We start from the raw sequence: 24195 nt of genomic DNA on the forward strand, positions 1-24195 counted from the left end.
ACTGGCTCTGGGTCAAAACCCTCTTAGCACACTTGAGTTTCCCATCTGCCTACCAATGGCATAAGGATACATTCCAAAGTGCAGGAGCTCTCCATGACAACCACCATTGCCATGACCTTTCTAAGGTGTACAGCAAATAATGAATATATGACAAATGCAAACAGTATAGCCACAAGCCAGCTCTTCTAGCACACCCACCCTCCTCTTTTGCTTAGCATCCAGCCTGATAAAGTCTTCTGGCAGACTCAAAAGCTTGCTCACTAGTTTGTGACATTTTGGCTGAGCATAATGGGGAATTTTGCAAAATAAAAGGGTAGACATTTGACCTGCCGCCTTGCAAGCTGATGTAACCTCCCTCTCCCTCTGCTCGGCTTATTTGGTGGATATCTCTCTTGCTTATTTGGCATGCAGAGTGTTTGCAGGTAGCTCTCCTGCAGGTGACCCCATTCTCCCTTAGGTGTTGTGCCCCTGCCCGCCTCCGTCCCAATGCCCCACTGCTGTTCCATAGCTGTCAAGCGTCCCTTATTTGGTGGGACAGTCCCTTATCCCAGCACCATGTCCCTCTGTTGTCCCTTATTGATGATGTCCCTTAAATAAGCTACTGGAGGTAATGGGGCCCTTTCTATGTCCAGCTGTCCTTTGTCAACAACAAATTGTTGCTGTTTTTTTGTGTTGAATATATGCTATATGGTAATTTATGGACCTAATAGGTATCTAAAGCCCTTTGCACGCAACAAAATATGTATTTTATCAAAGTATTTGTTGATCCCTTATTTTGGCTGCTGATCCCTTATTTTCGAGGCTGCTGGTCCCTTATTTTCAAATCTGTAAGTTGACAGCTATGTGCTGTTCATAGCCTTGATCCTCTCCCTTTCCCCTTGTCACAGGCCTGGGCATGGGGAGAACGGGTGCTGGATGCTGGCTCGCTGGATCGCTTCACCGTGGACACAGTGGTGACGGACCAAGGGGTGCTCTCAGCCTTGCTGATCGACCCGACCCACGACGCCGACTTTGCCCTGCCCTACAACTGCACGGCCTGGAACCGCTTTGGTGCCCGCTCTGCAGCAGTCAGCTTGCGCCGCCAAGGTGAGGCTCCCATCTTTGGCCAGGAAGCCTGGGGCATGGAGGGAAGACCTGCAGCCCTCCAGATGCTGGCAGACTCCAAACCCCATCAGCCACAGCCAGCATGGCAGGGACGATGGGAGTTGTAGTCCAATGACATCTAGAGGGCCACATTTTTATTCCTCCAGGTTCTTTGGACCTTAATTTCTGCTTATCTTTTGATGGGGGTGGGATTCCATTGCATTTGCTTTTTTTATACATACTATAGGTGAGGACCTTAGGTTGTTTTTCCTCTTGTCCTTCCACTTATTTTTAACATTTGCTTCTCCAAGTTGCTTTGAGCTCACCTTTCTGGAAAAAGTGATGATATGAAGATGATCATTATTTCCCACAATGCCCCTAGCATGGCACTGCCCAGAGTATATCAGACTAGAAAAATAATATTGTGGGGAATCCCAGAGCAGGCAGTATGGTGAGCCCTTAGAAGCTGCCTGAGGATGTGAAGTGCTGACCCAGGCCCTCCCCCTATTAGGCCACCTAGTGTCAAATTCAGAGCAGGGAGATCAGAGTTCAAATCATAGCCACAAACCTCCTGTGGGCAAATCGCTGTCTCTCAGCAGCCACAGAGTAGTTGCAGTGACAACATGGGATAATAAACCCTTGTAAATTGCTCTGAATTTCTTCAAGAGAGAGCAAAGCTACCTAATACGACAAATAAAAAGTGTGTGTGTGTGCGTGCGTGTGTAAATAACCCATCTTATTATCATCAGAAGTCCTGTCCGTCCTAATTTTGGGTGCTTTGGCTGCCTCCGGCGTTGCTGCTCTCCTCCTCCTGGTGGTCTTCTTCTCTCTCTGCTACCGGCGCAAGCGCTGTGGAAAAGGTGAGGATTCCCCGCAGCCCCCTCTCCCCCCCTACTCTTGCTTTGTAGGTTGTTCCAGACTTGACGTGCACCTGGAGGACTAAAGAAAGCCTGGGGAGCCTGCATTGTGTTTGAAGGAGGTGACACGAGCCGGAATAGCACAGCAGGGAAGAGAAGGGAGGCTGGGAGGTCAAGTCCCAGCAGGAGGCATTCTGTCATTACTGGAGAGGAGGGACCATTGCTCAGCACACCTGCTCAGAGCACATGCCTCACCTGGAGAAACTTCTTTCTCCAGTGTCTCCCAGTTCAAAAGGGGCTCCAAGACCTGTGTTTGGAGATCTGGCACTGCCAAGCGGAGTGAGCAAGACCGTACCAGATGATAGATAGATAGATAGATAGATAGATAGATAGATAGATAGATGATAGATAGATAGATAGATAGATGATTAGATAGATAGATAGATAGATAGATAGATAGATAGATAGATAGATAGATATAGATAGACAGATAACAAGCAATTCAGTAACATTTCAAGTTTAACAACCAATCACTCCACTTACGACTTCCCCTCTCTCCCTCCATAGTTCTCCCATAATTTCAATTTATGTTGCATATTATAGTTACTCTATACCTTCACCTTATCACAGAATTAAAACAGAAAGGTCGCCCCCACACACACTGCTGTTCTTACTCAAATCCTATCTGCATGGGCATCTAGGAGCACATGCTGGAAAATGTTAAATTTGTGCCACTAAACAGTAGATTGAAGGGCTCTGATGCCCTAGCGTGACAAATCCACTTAAAAAAGAAAAGAAAAAAGAAACAGACTAACTGCAGTTCAGAAACAGGTTCAGGACAGGTTTGGGGGCAGGATTCTCTCCCAGCCCTACCTTGAGGTGCTTGGGACTGAACCTGGAATCTCCTGCAGTGTTGCACCACTCAGCCATGCTGCCCTGTATAAAAGGAGCAGACATTTAAGGAAGCACAATAGGGCCTAAGGTATCTCCTCCTGTGATACCTTCATGTGTGCGTCCATCCAAAAGCCCAAGTTCTGTGAGGCAAGGAAGGTCATCTTTGTGTGGAGCTGCAGGCAAGGAAGGCCGAATTCATGTCTGTATCTGTCACTCTGCCTTTTCTGCAGCCAAGCGGGGAACACAGCTCTCCAAGGCAGACATTCTGGTACAGATCACGACCAGTGAGAGCAGCCCCAGCCGGCCGAGCGAGACCGAAGACGATGCCAAGGAGCCCATGGTGAGTAGAGCCGGTGTCCTGATGCACTGCCCAAAGACTTGAAAGGTACTTAATATACATGAAAGGACTCTCTGGGGGTCCTCTCTTGCAAGCCTATGGAGCAGGGGTGTGGAGCCCATCACCCTCCAGATGTTCTGGGACTCCAAGGGTTGTTGCCAACTACGTTCTAATCAGAGTAGACCCATTTAAATTCATGGGCCAAAGCTAGTCATGTTAATTTATTGCAATGGGTCCCTCCAAATGGGACTGTGCAACTCCTCAGCCCCACCCAACACAGCCAGTTGGGACCAGAGAAGATGGAAGTTATCATTGAGGTTGAATCCTGACAAGACAGAAGTACTGTTTGGGGGGGGGCAGATGTGGGGGACTCCCTAGTCCTGAATGAGGTAACTGTGCCCCTGACCCACAGCTATCCATGGAGGTGCAGGTCAACTCTGTGTCCAGGGCAGCTGTCAACCAGCTCCATCTGTCTACCAACTCCATCTCAGCCTCCATACACAGGCTGAGACCCTACCTGCCTGCAGACTGTATCGCCAGAGTGGTGCATGCTCTGGTTATCTCCCGCTTGGACTACTGCAATGCACTCTACATGGGGCTACCTTTGAAGGTGACCTGGAAACTACAATTAATCCAGAATGCAGCAGCTAGACTGGTGACTGGGAGTGGCCGCTGAGACCATATAATGCCGGTCCTGAAAGACCTACATTGGTTCCCAGTATGTTTCTGAGCACAATTCAAAGTGTTGGTGCCGACCTTTAAAGCCCTAAACGGCCTTGGCCCAGTATACCTGAAGGAGCGTCTCCACCCCCATCATTCAGCCCGGACACAGAGGTCCAGCGCCAAGGGCCTTCTGGCAGTTCCCTCACTGTGAGAAGTGAGGTTACAGGGAACAAGGCAGAGGGCCTTCTTGGTAGTGGCGCCCGCCCTGTGGAACGCTCTCCCATCAGATGTCAAGGAAATAAACAACTATCTGACTTTTAAAAGACATCTGAAGGCAGCCCTGTTTAGGGAAGTGCTAAATGTTTAATGCTGTAGTGTGTTTTTAACATTCGGTTGGGAGCTGTCCAGAGTGGCTGGGGAAACCCAGCCAGATGGGTAGGGTATAAATAATAAATTATTATTACTACTACTACTACTTCAAAGCACAAAGCACACAGCCTGCTAAGAATACAAGTAGAGCCCTTCCGGAGTCCAGCATCCCTTTCCCACTAGTGGGCAAGCAGATGTTTCCGGAAAACCCACAAGCCTCCAGTATTCAAAAGTGCAAGTGGGGCATACAATAAAATGTTGCAGGGTGGAGTGCTGGGATAGCTTAGTCATTAGAGCATGAGACTCTTAATCTCTGGGTCATGGGTTTGAGCACCAAGGTGGGCAAAAGATTCCTACATTGTAGGGGGTTGGACTAGATGACCCTTGTGGTCCCCTCCAGTTCTACAAGTCTACGATTCTGTGCTCTTCAGGGTGTCTGGCCTGCCAGCCATGCACTTTCCCAATATATCCCATTCCCCCTACCAACCTGGTTTTCCATTTTTCTCCCCACTCCATTAGTTTGCAAAGTCTGGGCCCTCTTTTTTAATGCTCAGTCTTCATTGGGTTGTTAGAGGGTTTCGCCGACCACCAAGAACTGGCACCCAGGTATACACAGGCTGCGACATGGCCTCTGAACATGGAGGCTACATTGCTCCTGTCATGGTACCAATTTGTTCTACCCGCCATGAATTTTTGCCTAACTCTTCTAAAAGGCCATCTAAGCTAGCAGCCATCCTTGCATACCGATAATTAACCAAGATTTGAGCACTGCAATGCGCTCTTTGTGGGGCTACCCTTGTGTCTGGTCTGGAACCTCCAGCTGGTGCAAAATGCGGCTACTAGACCATTGATTGGGACAGGCTACCTACCACCAGCACATGCTTCAAGCTTATACTGGCTGCCCATGTGTTACTGGGACAAGTTCAGGGTTCCTGTATTAATTTGCAAGGCCCTTAACAACTTGGGTCAAGGCTATCTTAAGGACTGATCCTTTATATCCTGGCCTGACCACTGAGATCCTTCGGGGAGTCTCTGTTGGGGTCCCCCATAACTTAACTACTAGAAGCCCTGAATTCAGTGTTGAGGGCCCAAGTCCATTATATAATGATGCTCATAATACTTATAACTCCCACGGGCACCTTTCTTGCACTTCACACACATGACAAAAGACTTCCTTGTTTCAGCAGGCATGTTGGAGTAGGGATTGGCTTTATGGCAAACTTTAATGTTTTGTTGTCCCATTTTCTATGGATTGTTTTTAAGCACACGGCACTTAGAAACGCAAACAATGACTTAAATAAATAAATGTGCCATGTCTATTAATTTCAGCAGTCTAAACCAGTGATTGCCAACCTTGGGTCTCCAGCTGTTGCTGGACTACAGCTCCCATGATCCCTAGCTAGCAGGATGGTCAGGAATGAGGGGAACTGTAGTCCAAAAACAACTGAGAAACACTGGTTTAAACCATCCATTGTGTCCTTGATCAATTTCATCAGCACCCATGCCCAAGTTCTAGTAGGATGAGAGAGAAGATCTCTCTCCACCCCTTCCATACCATTCAAAACTCAGTAATAATTTGTCTTCCCCCAGCCCCACCTCCCTTAGACTGGTCACTGATAGGACAGGAGGGTTTGGGCTGTTAGCCAGAGGTGGGGGTCTTCCTCTGAGCTCAAAAAATGTACTTCTGCCAACCTGAGCCTGCAGATTATGCCCCTGAAATTAGGCCTGTGAGGGAATGGCCCTCACAGCCTAAATGATAATAAAGAGAAGACAAGAGGAGATGCTGTCATGGATCTCCACTGTCTTGCCTCGCCTGGTCCTAAGGGACCTAAAGAACTCAAGCCAGGACAAGGAGGGCATTTTCTATAGGCTGCTCATCTTTCCCCCTTCATCTCCCTCCAGGCCACAAGCAGTGAGTCTCCAGCTACATCCCACACTGAGCACAGTGAGATCCTGGAGGATGACGAAGGGAGCCAAGAGCTGAAGGTGAGCTCAGCTGGGACTTTGGGAGGCTGACCGCTCTGCCTACCGTACAAGAGCCCTACGTCAGGGTTGGCCAGCCAGTGGCTTCCAGATGTTCTTGGCTCCATCTCCCATCATCATCCCTGACTGTTGGCCAGGCTGGAAGGGGCTGATAACATCTGGAGTCCAAACATCTGGAGGGCCACAGGTTCACCACCACTGCCCTAAGTATACCTTTCTGAACCTCTCGAAGACCAAAGAGTCACACAAACATTTAAAAATGCCTTCCTAATCCATACCAAAAGCTTGTCCCATTTTCTAGCTATCTGTCTCCTCCAATAAGGGCATGGGAGTAATAGCCATCTCCTCCTCCTTTACAAAAAATGTTTAATCATTTAAAATACTTCTTCACCACCACCAAAGATTTCAAAACATAAATACAACATAAAAACCAACAAATAAACAATAGATTCTTAAATAAACAAATAAAATATTGTTATATTCAGCCAAGCAGAGGCAGGTGAAAATCGTTTTTAAAAGAAGTGAGAAACGAAGTAAGGCAAAATTCCACCTAAAATGTCACCTAAAATGCATAGGACTTGACAAGATTGTAATATGGGCACCAAATGTGCCTATTTGGAGAGGGCATTCCAGAGTGTGGGTGCCACTGCAGAAAAGGCCCTCTTCTTTTTTGTAAATACATAAGGCAGCTCAGTTAAAGGCAGGTCCCAGTAGTTGAAATTTAGCTCCCCAGCTGTAGAAAGGGACAGACCAGTAGCTCTCTTGGGTGCTATGGTTAAGCAACAAAATCACATCAATGATTATTATGATTATTTGTCGTAATTGTAAATGGCCCTTCCCCCAAAAGAACCCCTGGGCAATGTACAACAAAGGATAAATGACAGAACTGCACCAATGATTTAAAAAACATAGTTAAAATTGGGTGGCAAAACCCAGTTAAAAAAACAGTCATTTGACAATTGGCAGTAATTCTAAATTGGTGGTATACAGTCATACCTTGGATCTCAAACGCCTTGGCTCCCGAACAAATCGACTCCTGAACGATCGAGATCCAGAAGTGAGTTTTCCAGTTTTCAAACAATTTTCAGAAGCTGAACGTCCAGCATGGCTTCCATGGCTCTGGGGATTTTTAAGCCACTCTGGGAATTTTTAGCTCTCTGAAGAATCTCCAAACAGCTCTTGACACCCTTAACAAACCGCAGTTCCCAGGATTCTTTGGGGGGAACCATGGCTGTTAAAAGGGCTCTAACCATGCTTGGAAGTGGCCAGAGGTGGTTTCAACCTGGGTCTCCTGAGTTCCAACCACTACGCCACACTGTCAATTCTCTCAGATTCTTTGCATATAATTTTTATTACATTTTCTGTTTTACCATTGAAAATACTCATTTTACATCCTTACAATAGCAATGACTTCCATTCTTCTGTTTCCATGGTTCATTTTGCATATCATAAATCCCTGCACATTTTACAAAAGCAATACCACTCAGTATTCCATTATTGCATCCATCAAAACTTATTTACACTGTTGAATTTATCTTAATGCTGCCAGCGTTTTCAGCTGTACACAATTCTTTTCATATATTCAGATTCTTTGGGGCACATCCTGATATTTGCTTCCCTGGCATTCCAATACAGATATATATTTTTTCTTCCATAGGATCCCACCAATGGCTACTACAAGGTGCGCGCCCACGAGGAACCAAGTTTGGTTAGCAGCTTCTCGGAGTACACGCCGGGCCCCCGCCCATTGTTCGGGGCAACCTCTCTGTACCCTTCCACGGGGCCAGTTCAGCCCAAGCTGTATGAATACGCTCACCGCTATACCCTGGGCACGCCCGGCTCCCGCTCAGCCTACGACCCCCATGAGCGTCTTTTCCCCCAGGAGAACATCTACAGCGGGACGGCCTACCTCACCGCCCCCTATAGCCGGGCCTTCACCAGCTACGTCAAACCGAGCAGCTACGAGAAAGCGGAGAGCGGCTACGGGCAGTCGGACCAGGCCAGCAAAGTCTCGGGTTGCTCTCGCTTCTCCTACACGTCCTTGTCCCAACAGTCTGATTATGGGCGCCCCGCTCACCAGCGCATGCAGACCCACGTATGACTCATGCCCGTCCCCTGCCAAATGCCGGTCACCTCCGGAGAAAGAGAAAAGGGAACGGACTCTGCTCACTTGTGGCTAACGGACTCAGAACTGCCAGGGTGATAGACTTGCGACCCTCGTTTTCCTCCTGAGGGTACCCAATTCTCCTTGTGTGTATATCGGTGGGGTGGGGTGGGACGGCGGCAGGTAGCTGGCTTGGCAGCCAAGATGGCCGACAGCCCTCTCGCCATCTTCTGACAGAGACCAAGCCCATCTCCCTCGGGCAGCAAGGAAACCAACAACCTGCCTGCCTTCACGCCAGGACGTGAAGAGTGGGTTTGAAAACGGCGGAAAGCACACTGCCTTGGCTGAAACAGAGGACAGACTTTCCAGGGAATCTGTCTTCGCTTGTAAGAATCCAGATTATTCAAAATGGCGGGCACGGTTGTCTGTCAGACAAAAGCATTGGCTTAAGAAGCTAGTGGGTGCTGAAAAACGGTGCACAGTATGGTGCCGGGACTACGTGATGCTTGTTCTCTCTCCTCACCCTGAAACAGAGCTGCCTCGAGGGCAAATCCCCTGCCGTCAAGGCAAGATTCTCCACCAGCCGCATGATTCTGGGAAATCTCCAAGCATGGGCCCCTCCCTAGTGCTTGCCTTTTAATTTTTTCCTGGCTTGATGCTGTGGTTTAAATCATTCCCTCTGCCCCCCTCTTTAGCTGGGGTGTCTCCTACACTCCCGCCCATCCCCTTTAATTAAAGACAAGCAAATAAACCAGGCACTGCGCTTCGAACAGGACGGCACCTGCACTGCACTGGACCGACAGGGAGGTGGCGATAGTGCTCAACCTTTATGCCATTTTAAGACTTGCCAAGACTCTCTTTAGGCACATTTAAAATGACAGGATGATGCTGAGGATTAAAATCCAATTATTAAAAAAGCCAAGAATGGGATGTGGGAGGATATAGGAAGCCAAAAGCCAATGGGATCTGTTGATTTCATTTGTGGGATTCTTTTTCTTTTCTTTTTAATAAGTTATTCCTTATTATTACTTTTTGCCTTAAGTGTATTTCTCTGCTATTGATGGTTCTGACATTTTTGTTTCGATCTTTCCAGAATTGCTTGGGAGTGGTTTAGGGGGGTTGGGGGGGTCTTTCCCCCTGTTTTGTTTGTTTTTGCATTTTTTTATTATTAGACTGGGATTTCACACTAGCACACAATGGTCACGCCTGTTTGAGTGCGTTGCGTAAGACGAGGGGGAGTTGTAAATGTATTGCCTACTGCAGAATTCAAATATTTATATTTAATTTAAAAAGCAGAATGGAGTTATGCTTTTGTTATTTTAGCCTTAGAATGCTAGGCAGCAGGACAGAGCACAAATACACACCAGGGGAATTCTGGGAACAGAGGAAGCTGCCTTGTACCAGGTCAGACTGGCTGGTAGGGAAAAGTGTATGTTACCCATACACATTCCAGCATATATTTGCAACCTTTGAGATCTGGAGCCTTTCCTTTTAAAACTCAAAATCTGAAGGAAAAGGTGGGGAACCATTGGCCCTCCAGATGTTGATGGTGTTAAGTTGTGGGTGAACATATCAGACGACACAGCGATTCTTCAAACAGCTCTTGTTTATTCACAGGCCAGAACAGAACTGGACTGAAGGGTTCAGTCAGCCTGCTTATATAGAGCTCCAATACAACGTAACTGTAACAATTTTCTAAAACTATCCAATCACTGAACGCCACGTTCGATCCCTTATTTGCATAATTATCTACAGTATCCCCCTGCTGTCCCAGGGTGAGAACTTCAGAACATAACATATGGACTATAATTAAAGGTCCCAGGTTGCCCACCTCTGCCTTAGATTCTCCAAAAGCAGTACCCAATGCTCTCTTCTGCACTTCCATGGAACTAAAGCAGAGCCACAGCTCTGACCCAATGCAACAGTGAACAGGACTCCTGCACATTTGACTCTTTTACAGCAGAAGAGATTTCAGCAGCACTGGTAAAATCCCCTGTTGTGCAATAAACACTGGAGGTGCTGAACCCCTTTTCTCCTCCACAGTGGGGGCTTCCCCCTAGGATATCTGACATAGCACAACACCCTTTGGGGAGAGACAGCATCTCAGGTTCCAGCCCTGGCATCTCCTGCTACAAAAACCAAGTAGCATGCGGGTATGCAAAGGCCAGGTAAAGGTTTTTTTAAAAAGGTAAAGGTACCCCTGACCATTAGGTCCAGTTTCAGACGACTCTGGGGTTGTGCGCTCATCTCGCTCTATAGGCCGAGGGAGTCGTGTTTGCCCACAGACAGCTTCCAGGTCATGTAGCCAGCATGACTAAGCTGCTTCTGGTGAACCAGAACAGCACACGGAAACGCCGTTTACCTTCCTGCCAGACCGGTACCTATTTATCTACTTGCACTTTGATGGGACTGAGCAACGGGAGCTCACCCCTTCTCAGGGATTCGAACTGCTGACGTTCTGATCGGAAAGCCCTAGGCTCTGTGGTTTAGACCACAGCGCCACCCACGTGAGAAGTAATTTGCACTTCTCAAATCGTTACACAACCCGAAATGCATCCTTCAAAATCCGTGCGTCTCCAAATTTTGCAATGCAGTTTTCCTACCAAATTATGTGAACAGAAATCATATATCAGGGGAAAGTTTGCAGGCATAATGCACAGATTAGGGGAAACTACATACGAAAAATGCATTATGTTAGCAGAAGTTGCTTGTGTATATTAATCAAAACTGCATACAAAAAATGTGTTTATTAGGAGAAATCCGCTGACAAATTTTCCTGAGGATTTGGGAGGGGGAGAGTTTTCACAAATCACTATGGAATTGTGACAAACTGAATTTAAGACTAGGAAAATGAGAAATTGAGCCTCGTCTATCCCTATGTTACACCGGATGAGAAGTGCTTTATTTTGGGGGAAGGGGTGCACACGTTCAGTGGCATCACACAAGCACTGCATGCAGAAGACCTCAGGTGCAATAGCTGGTTGCAGGTGAAGGACACATGCTGGAGACTCCAGTCAGAGTGGATAATACCAGACGAACAAACAGTTTTACTTGATGTATAAGACAGGTTCCTATGTTACACATACACAACACAGTGAGCGAAAGAGATTTGCTTGCTACACCAAACCCTTCCTGTTTCAGCATTTCTTTTTCCACTTCAGCGATATTTCACAGGTTTTCCGCTGTGGCACTGCTGCTTTTGAAACCAGATGGGTGGGCGGGTATCTCACCGGCTGGGGGGCGGGAAATGACTGTGTTGTGTGAAATCAGTGAAGATCTCTATTTCTCGTGAGTGTTACATTAGCCACATGCTTGCGTTGTTTAAAGAGCATCATCATTTTTATCCTTTGTTGTTGTTGTTGTTTAGTCATTTAGTCGTGTCCGACTCTTCGTGACCCCATGGACCAGAGAACGCCAGGCACTCCTGTCCTCCACTGCCCCCCGCAGCTTGGTCAGACTCATGCTGGTAACCTCGAAAACACTATCCAACCATCTTGTCCTCTGTCGCCCCCTTCTCCTTGTGCCCTCCATCTTTCCCAACATCAGGGTCTTCTCCAGGGAGTCTTCTCTTCTCATGAGGTGGCCAAAGTACTGGAGCCTCAGCTTCACAATCTGTCCTTCCAGTGAGCACTCAGGGCTGATTTCCTTCAGAATGGAGAGTTTTGATCTTCTTGCAGTCCATGGGACTCTCAAGAGTCTCCTCCAGCACCATAATTCAAAAGCATCAATTCTTCGGCGATCAGCCTTCTTTATGGTCCAGCTCTCACTTCCATACATCACTACTGGGAAAACCATAGCTTTAACTATACGGACCTTTGTTGGCAAGGTGATGTCTCTACTTCTCAAGATGCTGTCTAGGCCTGTCATTGCCCTTCTCCCAAGAAGCAGGCGTCTTTTAATTTCGTGGCTGCTGTCACCATCTGCAGTGATCATGGAGCCCAAGAAAGTAAAATCTCTCACTGCCTCCATTTCTTCCCCTTCTATTTGCCAGGAGGTGATGGGACCATTTTTATCCTTACTATATTTTAAATTGTCTGCTAAAAGTAGTGCTCCTCTTTGCTGCTGGTATACAACTTGCAGGGAATGGCAGCCTTCCCTGCACACACACATACACACACACACCCCACACACAAAAATGTGTGGTGCTGTGGCAGGGAGTGTGGGATGGTTTTGGTAAAACATCATCCCAAATGGGTGTCGTGGAAGATATTGCTACCAAGAGATACTAGCATTGAGGCAGAGGCAGTACCCTTATTAATACAGTTGATGGGGAGAGTGTTGTTCTGCTGAGGTCCTGCTTGCAGGCTCCTGTTATTATTGTTGTTCTTGATGATGATGATGATGATGATATTATTTACTTGCACTTCAGGTTAAATGAACCTTGAGGTCCTTCCAACTCTACAATTCTATGATTCTACGATGTATGTACACACAATGGTGAGCACATGAGGTTCCCAACTGTCCAGAAAAATAACAGCCTGGCCTTTTCCTTTGTCATTTAACAGCAGCTTGAAGTACAGAAATAAGCAAGAACATTCCACAACCCGGAGATAACAAGCTATATCACTTGCTAATTCGTGGTACATAATCATTATTTATTTTTGTTGCCAGTCTTCTTAACCTTGTGCCAGCTGGATGCATTGTGCCTTCAAGGTTAGAAGAGGGCAGCTCCCTGCCCCAAGGAGCCTACCATCTAACATTGCACAAAGGGCAAACAGGGAAAAAGGAAGTACCAGAAGCAGAGTAAACATAAAAGCAATAGGCGATTATTTCCATTACATCAGCTTAGACAAGTTGAGTTACAGTAAGGTATGGAAACTAGGAGGCTTGTCCTTTTGTTATCTGAGGAAGTCCTGTAACTCAGTAGCAGAGCATCTGCTTTGCATGCAGAAGGCTCAAGCCAAAACAGCTTTGTGTAGAGCTGGGGAGGAAGGACTCCTGATCTGAAATCCTGGAGAGCAGCTGCCAGTCAGTGTTGACAATACTGAGCTAAATGGACCAATGGTCTGAGTCAGGAATACAGAAAGCTGACTATTTCGTTGTTGAAGTTCACATCCTACCCTTTCAACTCCCAAGAGTTCTCAGGAGGGCAAACAAATTAAACGAATAAAAACCAAAAGCACACAATAATAAAAACGCACAAAAGCGAAGCAGCACCAAAAGCCAATCGAAATTTGTTTAAAAAATGCAGACCACAAAAGCTGCAGCTTGGAGGCTCAGCTACACAGACCAGTTGCGCAAGTTGCCCACTCTGCAGCCATGTATTTGAGATGCTACGAGGTGTGATATAATCCTAAATCTTAGGCAAGTCAGCTTCCCTCCACCAGCTGGCTTTGACTGCCTAGAAAAAAAACACAAGCCCCACAACCGAGACAGACCCATTCTGTAAGCTTATGGGATGCAGAATTAGCTCTACACAACCTATGCAAGTTACAAAATATAACACTCATTTATTATTATAGCATTGCATTAATCAAATGCTATTGATTTATTCGACCACTTGCTGACCACTTTGCATGGGCAAATGCACAGGCAGGACTTTTTCACGTGACCAGCAGACGCAGCACATAGCTGTGGCAAATAAGTTTCCAACACTTGCTGTGTGCTTTTGGCAAGTGCAGTTGCTGTGTGTTACTTAAGTGCAGGAGTGCCTGTGTAGTTCTTTTTAGAAAGTAGCAAACACCAGCAAAACTACCTCCCTGCCTGAGATAAACATAACCACTCTCCCATTTTGAGGGCCCTCTATTTTCATTCCTAATGCTTTAAAAGAAAAAGTGGTATGTTCTCCGCAGCACCACCAGGTTGCCAGCATTCTCTGCACAAGGGTGCCTCTGCAGAGTTGTAACTGACGGATCTTTCCCAACCACGCCCCACAACAAGGAAAACTTCACCTTATTTATATTTCTTATCTGGTGGGTGGGGTGGGGGGTGTTGTTGTTGCTGCTGCTGTTGTTAAGGCACTGGAGTCCTGCCAGATAAGAAGTTGGCAAACTTGCACTCCAATCTTCCTTGATTCCCCTCCCCTCCATTATAAACAGGGGACAGGATATTGCTTGCTCTACTCCCACGGGCACAAATGTCGTGCAGAGAGAAAAGTGCAGCATTTGTCATCTGGAAAGATCCTGGTTCGCCCCTGGAGGGCTTCTTCCACAACAGCTGGCAGATTTCAGTCATCCTACTGGGGGCGCATCATGCAATATCAAGCCATCATCAGTAGAGGGCTGCCAGTGGTGTCTCTAGAGCAGGGGTAGGCAACCTAAGGCCCAGGGGCCAGATGCGGCTCAACTGCCTTCTCAATCCGGCCCGCGGACGGTCCGGGAATCAGCGTGAATGTACATGAGTAGAATGTGTGCTTTTATATAAAATGCATCTCTGGGGCATAGGAATTGGTTCATATTATTTTTCAAAATGTAGTCCGGCCCACCACATGGTCTGAGGAAGGCATGGCCAAACTCGGCCCTCCAGATGTTTTGGGACTACAATTCCCATCATCCCTGACCACTGATCCTGTTAGCTAGGGATGATGGGAGTTGTAGTCCCAAAACATCTGGAGGGCCTAGGTTAAGCCATGCCTGGTCTGATGGATGGTGGACTGGCCCACAGCTGAAAAAGGTTGCTGACCCCTGCTCTAGAGTGGCAGGAATGGCCAACAGGCAGCCTGGGAAGGAGGTCAGCAGGTTAATGTGACCTTCAGCAGTCCCAGCATGTGTCCTCCAAGGGCTGGTATGCAGATGGCCCAGCCAAATTCTGCTGTAAGCAATGAATCACCATGGAAGTGTGTCATATAGATGGTTATCTCATGCATGTTCCAGGAAGCCAATGGATTGTGCCCAGCCTGCTTCTTGAAGGATCTAATGAAAAGCCCAATTGTTCCTCAAGTGCTCTTCTTACTTGATGACCTCACACTCACCCAAGCCTGTGTTTCATAACCATGAAGCTCTTAGTTCAGGCACTGGGGTGAACCTTCCTCAGCCTGAGGGCCACATTTCCTCGTGGGCAAGCTTTCAGGGGCCGCATGCCCTCCAACATTTTCTCCAATGAAAATAGGGACATCCTATTCCATTATTATTATTATTATTATACCTCACTCATTTGACTGGGTTGTTCCAGCCACTCTGGACGGCTTCCAACATATATAAAAATATAAGAAAACATGAAACATTAAAAAAGCTTTCCTATACAGGGCTGCCTCAGGGCTTAGATAACTCCATACCCTCCAACATTTATCCGATGAAAATAGGGACATCCTAATGGAAGACGTGACATTCTGAGATCAAATCAGAAACTGAGACAGCTGAAGGAGTTTCTCCACCCCCATCATTCAGCCCAGACACTGAGGTCCAGAGCCGAGGGCCTTCTGGCAGTTCCCTAACTGCGAGAAGTAAGGTTACAGGGAACCAGGCAGAGGGCCTTCTCAGTGGTGGGACCTGCCCTGTGGAACACCCTCCCATCAGATGTCAAGGAAATAAACAACTATCAGACTTTTAGAAGACATCTGAAGGCAGCCCTGTTTAGGGAAGTTTTTAATGTTTGATGTTTTATCGTGTTTTCAATATTCTGTTGGGAGTCGCCCAGAGTGGCTGTGGAGTTCCGGCCAGATGGGCGGGGTATAAATAATAAATTGTTGTTGGTGTTGTTCTTGTTGTTGTTATGTAAATCCGGGAATCCGGGACTGTCCCTGGAAATTAGGGACACTTGGAGGGTCTGCATCCCAGTGGTAGATATGGTCAGTGGCAAAACATGGGTGGTAGATGTGCCACCAAGCTACTTTCTAACTACACAAGAGTCAGAGGTTCCTAGAACTCTGGTCCCCACCCCCACCCCAAAAAAAAACCATCTCAAGCCTGACAAACAAGAGCCATTACCGGAGTTCCAAGATATACTCCATTCAGGCCGAAGGGCTCAAGGAGGGTGCAAAACATGGCAGATCGGGTGTGACCTAAGGAACATGGCCTGGAGAGAGTCCCGAGGATAGAAAGGGCCTTGTTGGGTTGTTTTCAGCCCCCAAGCCAGAGGTTCCCTACCCCTGCCATAGTGTTGTGAAGGGTGTTTCTCCAGCCACTGACTTCTCCGCCTCCCTGTTCCTTTAAATCTGCAGATGTTTGGCCTATCCTGGGCCAAATGGTGCCCCAAGTGAGAGGCATTTTTGGCCCATCCCACATGAATACTGTCGCACCATCTCCAGAGGAGGAAAAATCTTAAACACAATGCAGAGTTCCCAAAAAATAGACCAGAGGCAATTGTATTTCATCCAGCAGAGTTTTACTTCTACTGACGGCAAGTGAGCATCGTGGTCACAAATCCAATACATTCAGGATTGGCACAGTCCATTAAAAATCCAGTTGCAGTGCTTACAGAAAAACTTACAATACTTATAATAAGACAAACTTAACACTATAGCATACAAAACACCACTCTAGAACAAAGAGACAGAAAGAGAAAAGTGTGTGAGATCCAGGCTTCTCCTGGTCTTACTATTATAGTCAGCACGACCTTGACAGAAAGATAACAGAACCTGTTTAAACCAGCTGTACTCAGCTTCCCGGAAGAAATAACCCAAACATCAGAAACCTTCTTTCACAAAGAGAACCTTCTTCAACCTTCTTGTATTAAACAGAATAGGAAAGATCTCTACACATCAGATCAGTACTTTCTGTACTAAGAAATGCAAACTGACAAATAAATGGGGTGGCATTCAAGTAAGTTATACGTGAAGTAGACCCACTGAAATTAATAAGCAGGGCTAAATTGGTTCCGTTCTTTTCCGTGGGGCAGCTCGTGAGCAAAACATGGTTGACTACCTCCTCATGTTTTTAAGAATGGTATTTGTAGCCCATTGCATAACTTCATGGCACCATTTATTCCCTTGCACTCCATATGGTGGTAAATTTGCATGTGTGAATCTGCGATCCTTCAGGTGTGGATGACATGTCCAAAAGGACACTTATATTGTCAATTTTTAAGCAGATTTAGAAAGGAACGCCAATGCAATGTTGACTGCACAAGTTGGTCTCACCAGCTTTACAAACAAAGATGAACCATGTTTGGGCCAATCTCTGGAGGGCTCCAGGTTGGCAAAGGATGCTATATTTGTTTCAGCTGCTAGATAGATAGTTGAATAGGGAGGGCCAAAGCAGTGTTGCCAGCTCACAAGGTAGAAAGCTCAGTTGTGCCAATGGGGCAGCAACTTCTATCCCTGAATGTGTCATCTATCCCCATCTATCCCCTTCTATCCCTGAATGTGTCATCTCCACCCCCTGCTGTAAAAAGCAAGAATCTCTGGAATGGGGTGGAGATGGATGACAGGAGATAGGGGAGAAAGGTCAGCTTCTCTGCCCACTGCCATGTCAGGGAATTTAAAGGTACAGGGTAGAGCTCCAGGTTGCAACCCGAGATCATGCACATGACCAGCAAATTTCATAGGTTTTGGCCCTTCCTAGCTAAACCCTGCTTCCTGCATGTAGAAACACTCCAAAAGGACAGCTTCTTTCAGAAGAGGAAGGAAGGTATTTCATATTCAGTAGTGAACTTTCCTTCATTCAAGGTTTTGGATGGCCATCCGTCAGGCATTCTTCAGCTGTGATTCCTGCATTGCAGGGGGCCGGACTTTTGCAGCCTCTTCCAACTCTGCAACCTCCACCAGCCCCCCAACCAGGTGATCTGTGCTGCTTGAGCTGACACTGCTCAACACCTGCTTGGTAATGTGCCTGCATTGGGGTGTGTGCACATGCATGCAAACACACACACACACACACACAAGGGATGTGAGGATTTTTCCTTGATGCCAATGAAAAACCCAGAAGGGCAATCTGTGGCTCCTGTGCTGAATACAGGGACATCCTTGCCGGGTGAGAGGAACAAGCTGTGATTTAGCAAACCATCCAGCCTCACCCTGCCAGTCATGCAAGGCAAGAGAGAGAGAGAGAGAGAGAGAGAGAGAGAGAGAGAGAGGTCCTCTTCCTTCTCTCAGCTGCCTTAATTGCATTTGCTGCACTAGCATGCTAGCTGGTTGCCATTGGTTGCAGCAGTCTCCTGGCCCTGGCTGCAGCTCTCCATAATGCGTTCTGCTTAACACTGCTGGGCATCATAACAAGAGTGGAGAGCAGCTGGGTCCCTGCTCTGCGAGTGTTTGTTCACAGAGTGTGTCAGTGTCACAAGGCAGAGATGAGGTGATGTGATGTGGTTGTAACTGAATGCCAGAGGGCACTTTTCCTCCCTAAAAGAATTACGTCTTGATTTGGGGCATGGAGGACTTCTGCTTCCTCAGCCTTCCTGTGCCAGCTTCACATCCCAGTTCACCATCAAGGGAACAAGAGGATTCCCAGTTTTTCAGACGTCAGTGAAAAGCCGAGGTTTTTAACTAGGGATGCTTGAGAACTTCAATCTGCACAAATCCTGACAAATCAGAATGGGCAAAAGATCACTATTATGCTCATGATCCTGTTTGCAGGATTCTCATAGGCATCTGGCTGGTTGGCTGCTGTGAGAACGGGATGCTGGCCTTAACAGACCAATGGGTCAGATCATGATGTTTTTACAAGAGTAGCTATGCTTTGCATTTCACTCCAAGTGCATCTTAGGAGGAAATAGTATAAAAGCATGACTTTGGAGATGCTACAGAAATGCACATGACAAAAGGCATTCAAAAGTAGGTGTTTAAATATGAACTTTTGTGCAGTTATTTTTTCCTTTTTTTTAATGTGCAGATTAGCACAGAAACAGGACAGAATGGGTATGGAACAAACACAGGCAAGAGTGGCTCTGACAGGAAGTTTTCCAGTGACGAAACACAAGAGGAGAGGAAGGAAGGAAGGAAGAGAGCTCCACCAGACTCATCCTCAGCCCAATAATGCCATGTTTACTGCACCAAGATGGTAACATCAATGTAGGGCTGGGCAGATCTTCAAAGCACGGAGAGAAAAGGGATCAAGCACCTGCAGATCAAGCAGCTGTTAAGAGGCAGTGGTCAGTCCAATGAAACCAGCCATTCTTCATCCAATTGATCTCTCTCATTACTCAAAAATAAAGAGCAGCTAAATGTGCAAATGGCCTCTTTTTAGAAGGTACGTCTCGCTCACTTACAGAGGTTGTCACAGGAGGCTGCCCTGAGCAAGGGGCCAACATCCCTGCATGAACAGGCCACAGAGACAAGGTGTGGCCGACTTAGCAGCAGCAAAAGCTCCCACATGAGGGGTCTCTGGAGCATAGGGACACTGTTTTCAAACCCAGGGGCCATATTCCCTGCAGGGCAACCTTTTGGGAGCTAGATGCCAAGCAGTGGGCAAGGCCAGAAGGAAAAGTGAGCGAACGGAATGTGATGTTCTCCTTCATGCAGCAAGCTTCTTGCGGTCAGGAGCAGAAGTGGGTGAAAGTTTGCGCACCCACTCGTATACCATCTCTGTAGCATTATCAGTGTTCAAGGGCACATTCCAGAGAGGCAAAAGCACTCCTTGGAAAATTCAGAGCGGCTCACAGGGGGCTTCTAGCCATCTCTTAACCAGCTGCTGACCAAGTCCCCATCTCTTAAAGGACAGGAGAGCAACATGCGCCCTTTCCACGTTTCCCAGGTTGAATTAGCTGTCAAATTTACCCCTGAGGCTGCCATGTGCTGCCTTCCATGTGAATTTTGTCTTTTTCAGAGATGTGCCACACACTGGCATGACCAACATCATCATCAAGCTATTTACTGCAACCGCCAGGTCTTATCTCTGGTCACTCGCCACAAGTTCAAACCCCAATGAGCATATATGTGAAACTATGGGTCTCCACCCCCAACATGCATCACTTTGCTCCTGTTTACACTTGAATTGCATTTGCCATGTTAACCATTCTCTCAGTTTGGAGAGAGAATTTTGGATCGTTTCTAGAGCTCTTCACAATCTCTTTGTGTCAACGGTCAAAGGATTTGCTTACGGAGGCCACCTTACCCCATGGCAGGTCTCAAATGGGTGAGTTTCATGTCACTCAGAAGCACAGAACTTGCTCTGCATGTAAGTCTTGGGACCCATCACTAATTCCATGGCATCTCCATGAATAAAAAGATCTCTGGTACCAAGCGATGAGAAATAACTCTGCCCCAAACCCTGGAGAGCTGTTTCTAGTCAGAGCAGTCAGTGTTGGGCTACTAGATGCACCAAGGATCTGAAAGGTTTAACAACATACACAGCAAACAGAAATTTACTAGGGAAGTCCAGATGATGGGGAACTTCTACCTGCTCTGAACTCATCTGAGCAACAGGAGTCTCTCAACTCAAAGGAGAACAGAAGGGGAAAGGCTCTTTGGGATGTTCAGAAACTGTAAATAATCAGTGTTGGGATTGGTGAAGCAAGATCATGCACCCCACTGTCCCTGCAACAGGTTAGTGCACTGGGCTAGAGCGTGGGAAACCAGGGTTCGACACACACACACACCCAGCCATGTAGCTCACTGGTACCCCTTGGGCCAGTCGTGCTCTCTCTGCCTAACCTACCTCACAGGCTTGTGAGGATAAAATGAGGAAAGGAGAGAACTGTGTGCTTCTCCTGGAGTTATTTGGAGGAAAGGTGTGATATAAATGCAAAAACAAGGTTTTTTGGATGTCTGAAGAGGGCTTGTGGGGGGAGCACTAGTTAGGCATTCATGTGAACTCACAGAGGGGGCAGTTGCCTCCTGCCCCTTTGACTGCTATGAACAAACAGTATCGGGGGCAAGGCCCCACCAGAGTCTCCAAGCAGGAAGGAAGCAAAGTTCCACACTGTCATCAAAAGCTGGGGCATGGGACCATTAAGTCCAGAGTCTAAAACTACCTAAGCGCATCACTAAGGGACTTTCGGGCATCACCCAAAGGCTCAGCAAGAAGAGCTCTCCTCGCGCCGCACCCACTGTCTAATTAACAACCCCATCCTACTGGGAAATAAATCCCATTGAACTGAATGGGCCTTGCTCCAGGGTAAGCGGTGTCTCTGAACTGCAGCCTAAAGCGAGACCGCCCCTAAGCATGGACAGAGTACCATTCCCTTCTACCAGAAACCCTCTCCATGGTCGCCGCAGGCCCCTCCCTCGCCTCTCTCCGCAATCCCGCCGCCTTTCCTCCAGGCACCTCGGATCTGAGGGGCGAAGGGCGTTTTCCGGCTGCGAAGAAAAGCGCACGGCGATCAGGTTCGAGGGCGGGGACGGGACACCCCAGCCTCCCCCCCCCAGCTCCCCTTGCTTGGAAAAGGGGCAGCCGCGAAGGCTCCCCACCCACCTCCTCCGTCTGCAAGCGGCCCGCGAGCCCCGCCCCCAGGCTGCTGCGACTCTGGCTCCGCCCTGCTGGGCGCTACGTCGCAGCTATTGTGGCTGCAGCCAGAGCGGCGGGAGGGGCAAGGAGGAGGGGCCAGGGAGAAGCGCTGCAGCCGCAGCGGCGGCGGGGAAAGAGGAGGAGCAGGCGGTGGCAGCAGCAGCAGCAGCAGCAGCAGCAGCAGCGGGGCCAGCTCCTCCTGTCACAGCCCAGCTGGGAACCGACGGCGCCGCAGCAACAGCAGCAGCAGCGCTTGAGCTGGTGCAAGCGCGCGCAGGGAGGCGACCCCCAAGCCCTAGGATCTCCCCCAGCGCCGCCACCCATCCCGGGTTCCCCCTTGCTTCGCCGCCAGAAGGAGGCGGGAAGCTCCCGGGCGCCGCAGGAGAAGCGGCCGCAGCGTCGGCTGAAAGGGAGAGCGAGCGAGCGAGCCATGGCTGGGGCGGCGGGATGCGCCGTCGCTGCGCGCTGCTTGCTGGCGCCGTTGCTCTTGCTGGCTTCTTGCCTGGGGCCCGGAGGCGCAGCCAACACCCAGGTGAGCCCGCCGAGAGGGTGGGTGGGTGGGGCAGGAGGGAGAGAGGGAGGGAGAGCCTCCTGGGCGGCTGCTGCGCCCGGTGAGCTTGCGGGGGCTTTTATTGCCCAGCCTCGACGAGGTGTCTCTTTGGAGCGCAGGAGGAAGGGACCGCCGGGCGGGGATGGCGCGCTCAAGGTGTCCGGGGCGGGCTGCCCAAGGTCACTGGCACAGGGGAGAGACCCCTTGATCCCCTCGGATCTCCTCCTGGTTAAGAGGCTAAGGAAGGAGGCGCTTATCGGGAAACCTGCGCCTGGAGGGAGAGCGGGCGGGCGGGCGGGCAGACTGGCTGGCTGGCTAGCATGGAGGGTAGCGGCTGGAGGAGGCGACGTCGTAGGTGATGTCCAGGCAAGGGACTGGGCAGGGAGGGGGGAAGCTCAGCAGTGCTTGTTCCAAGTGCTTGTTCCAAGGAGAAGCGGGCATCTGTTTTGCTGTTTTCTCGCCCTGCCCAGATTCCATCTGGAGATAGCAGGCCTGGGGGGCGGGGATCGACACCCACCCACTTCATCTGCTTGGGAGACGGGGTGTCCCCAAAGCGAGAAGAGAGGCCGGCATGGCGTGGCGCTCTCCCCCTCTTCCCTGAGACCTCCTCTGGACCTCAGGCGTCTCACCTTTTGCCTCTGGAGTGGGAAACAGGCATTTGGGGGCTGGGCTGCAGGACCCCCTTGTTTCAAAACCAGTGGGGCATTCTTTTAAGGGGCCCTTGGGCTCCTTTGGGGAGTGTGGCTCTTCTGTCCGGATTGGCACTTCTCTCTGTTTTGTTTTTGCTTGCCTGTGAGCAAGGCTGCATACAGACCTTGCATTTAAGCATAATCATGGGAATTGTAGTTTCCCCTGTCCAGATCTACATTACCAACTATGGTTCCCAGGATTCTTCTGGTGCGGGGAGTGGGGGGAAAGTGCTTTGAATGTATGGTGTGCATGCAGCCCAAATCCCACTGACCTACCCAGGATTGGGCGGGGGGACACATTCCTCCAGGTGAACTTCACAGCCCCTCAGCCCCATGGCCTGGAAGTCAGGGAAGCATCCTGTTATCTGTCCCATCCAACACAGCAATGAGGGTTAAGCAGATGGTGGCCTTCCTGAGCTCAGGGGAAGTACCAAAAGAGACTTGTTTTGAAATGATGCGATGGGGCCTGCAGAGAGTCTGTCTGTCTCTCGTTTGCACAGCAGAGAGGGAGGCTGGTGGGCCAAGCCATGCCTGGTGATGATTGCAGTCCTCCATCTGGGCTGTCAACCTGCCATCTTCTGTGGAGCGCAGGATGGTCTCCCTCCTCCTCCTCAATTCGCAACATCAAGCCTAGACTGTGCCATATCTTCCCTATCAAGAATTGGCATTGCTCAAGCATCTGCTGAGAGCCCCCTCCCCTGGCAAGAGACCCCCTGGACCTACTGCAGTGGGGGGTTAGCTCACTCACCGGGGGGGGGGGAGGCTGCTTAGGCCTAGGGCCTTTCAAAACATAGAGCCAGCATTGCCCCCACCATTTCTACTCAAATTAAATAGGGAGCCCCCCTTAAAAAAAAAAAAAACCCAGGAGCTCAAATTGCAGTTATTCCATGTCAGATGTGGTTTTGGTCTCGATTGTTGCCCACTCTGCTGCCTTTCCCCTCCCAGGCCAAAGCTGCAGACCTGCTCTTCATCCTTCCTGGCTCTCTTTAGGACCTTGTTGTAACCCTTTGATGAAAGGCTGCAGGTGTTTCTGACTCAAAGGAGCCCCCGCCAAGCCCTACCTCCCACCCTTAGCTCACTGAGATAAGATGCAGAAGCAACTTCCTGGTGCTGCACCATTCTTGGTCCTCTGTAGCACAAGACCCCCGTCCAAAGCCTTGGTTTGGATGCAGATTCCTCGTGTGTTGGGGCAGTGCAGGGGGTGGGGAAGACTTTGCTCGCTACTCCTTTCTTGCTTTGCTCTGTGGGGGGAAATGGCTTTTGGCCATGGGTTGGCACATTGCGCCGAAGAAGCACCATCTGTGTTTGCCATGGTGGTGAGGTTGTCAGTGCTGAAGAGCCTAGCTGGCAGAAGAAAACCAATACTTGCTTGTACCCTACCAGATCTCAGGATACCCCCCCCCCCAG

The 24195-nt window shown here is 48.8% G+C and overlaps 2 protein-coding genes across 5 annotated transcripts in view; both read left to right on the forward strand.

The window, feature by feature from the left end:
• Positions 1-9588, forward strand: part of KIRREL2 (kirre like nephrin family adhesion molecule 2) — a 61945-nt gene extending 52357 nt beyond the window's left edge. Inside the window, exons 11-15 of one of the 3 annotated variants that reach the window (XM_079986003.1) lie at positions 888-1086; positions 1836-1943; positions 3065-3174; positions 6106-6189; positions 7844-9588. In XM_079986003.1, the coding sequence (XP_079842129.1) occupies positions 888-1086; positions 1836-1943; positions 3065-3174; positions 6106-6189; positions 7844-8287 (945 nt within the window). In that variant the 3' untranslated portion in view covers positions 8288-9588. Of the gene's footprint in view, positions 1-887; positions 1087-1832; positions 1944-3064; positions 3175-6105; positions 6190-7843 lie in introns of all 3 variants that reach the window. The other 2 variants (XM_079986002.1, XM_079986004.1) reach the window with 2 other exon arrangements.
• An 11704-nt stretch (positions 9589-21292) lies between these two features.
• The window catches only part of APLP1 (amyloid beta precursor like protein 1), a 55903-nt gene continuing 53000 nt past the window's right edge, over positions 21293-24195 (forward strand). For both annotated transcript variants that reach the window (XM_079985960.1, XM_079985961.1), the window contains exon 1: positions 21293-22081. In XM_079985960.1, the coding sequence (XP_079842086.1) occupies positions 21308-22081 (774 nt within the window). In that variant the 5' untranslated portion in view covers positions 21293-21307. The remainder of the gene's footprint in view (positions 22082-24195) is intronic.

Source organism: Podarcis cretensis (genome assembly GCF_951804945.1).
Source record: "Podarcis cretensis genome assembly, chromosome: 8".
Lineage (NCBI taxonomy): Eukaryota > Metazoa > Chordata > Lepidosauria > Squamata > Lacertidae > Podarcis > Podarcis cretensis.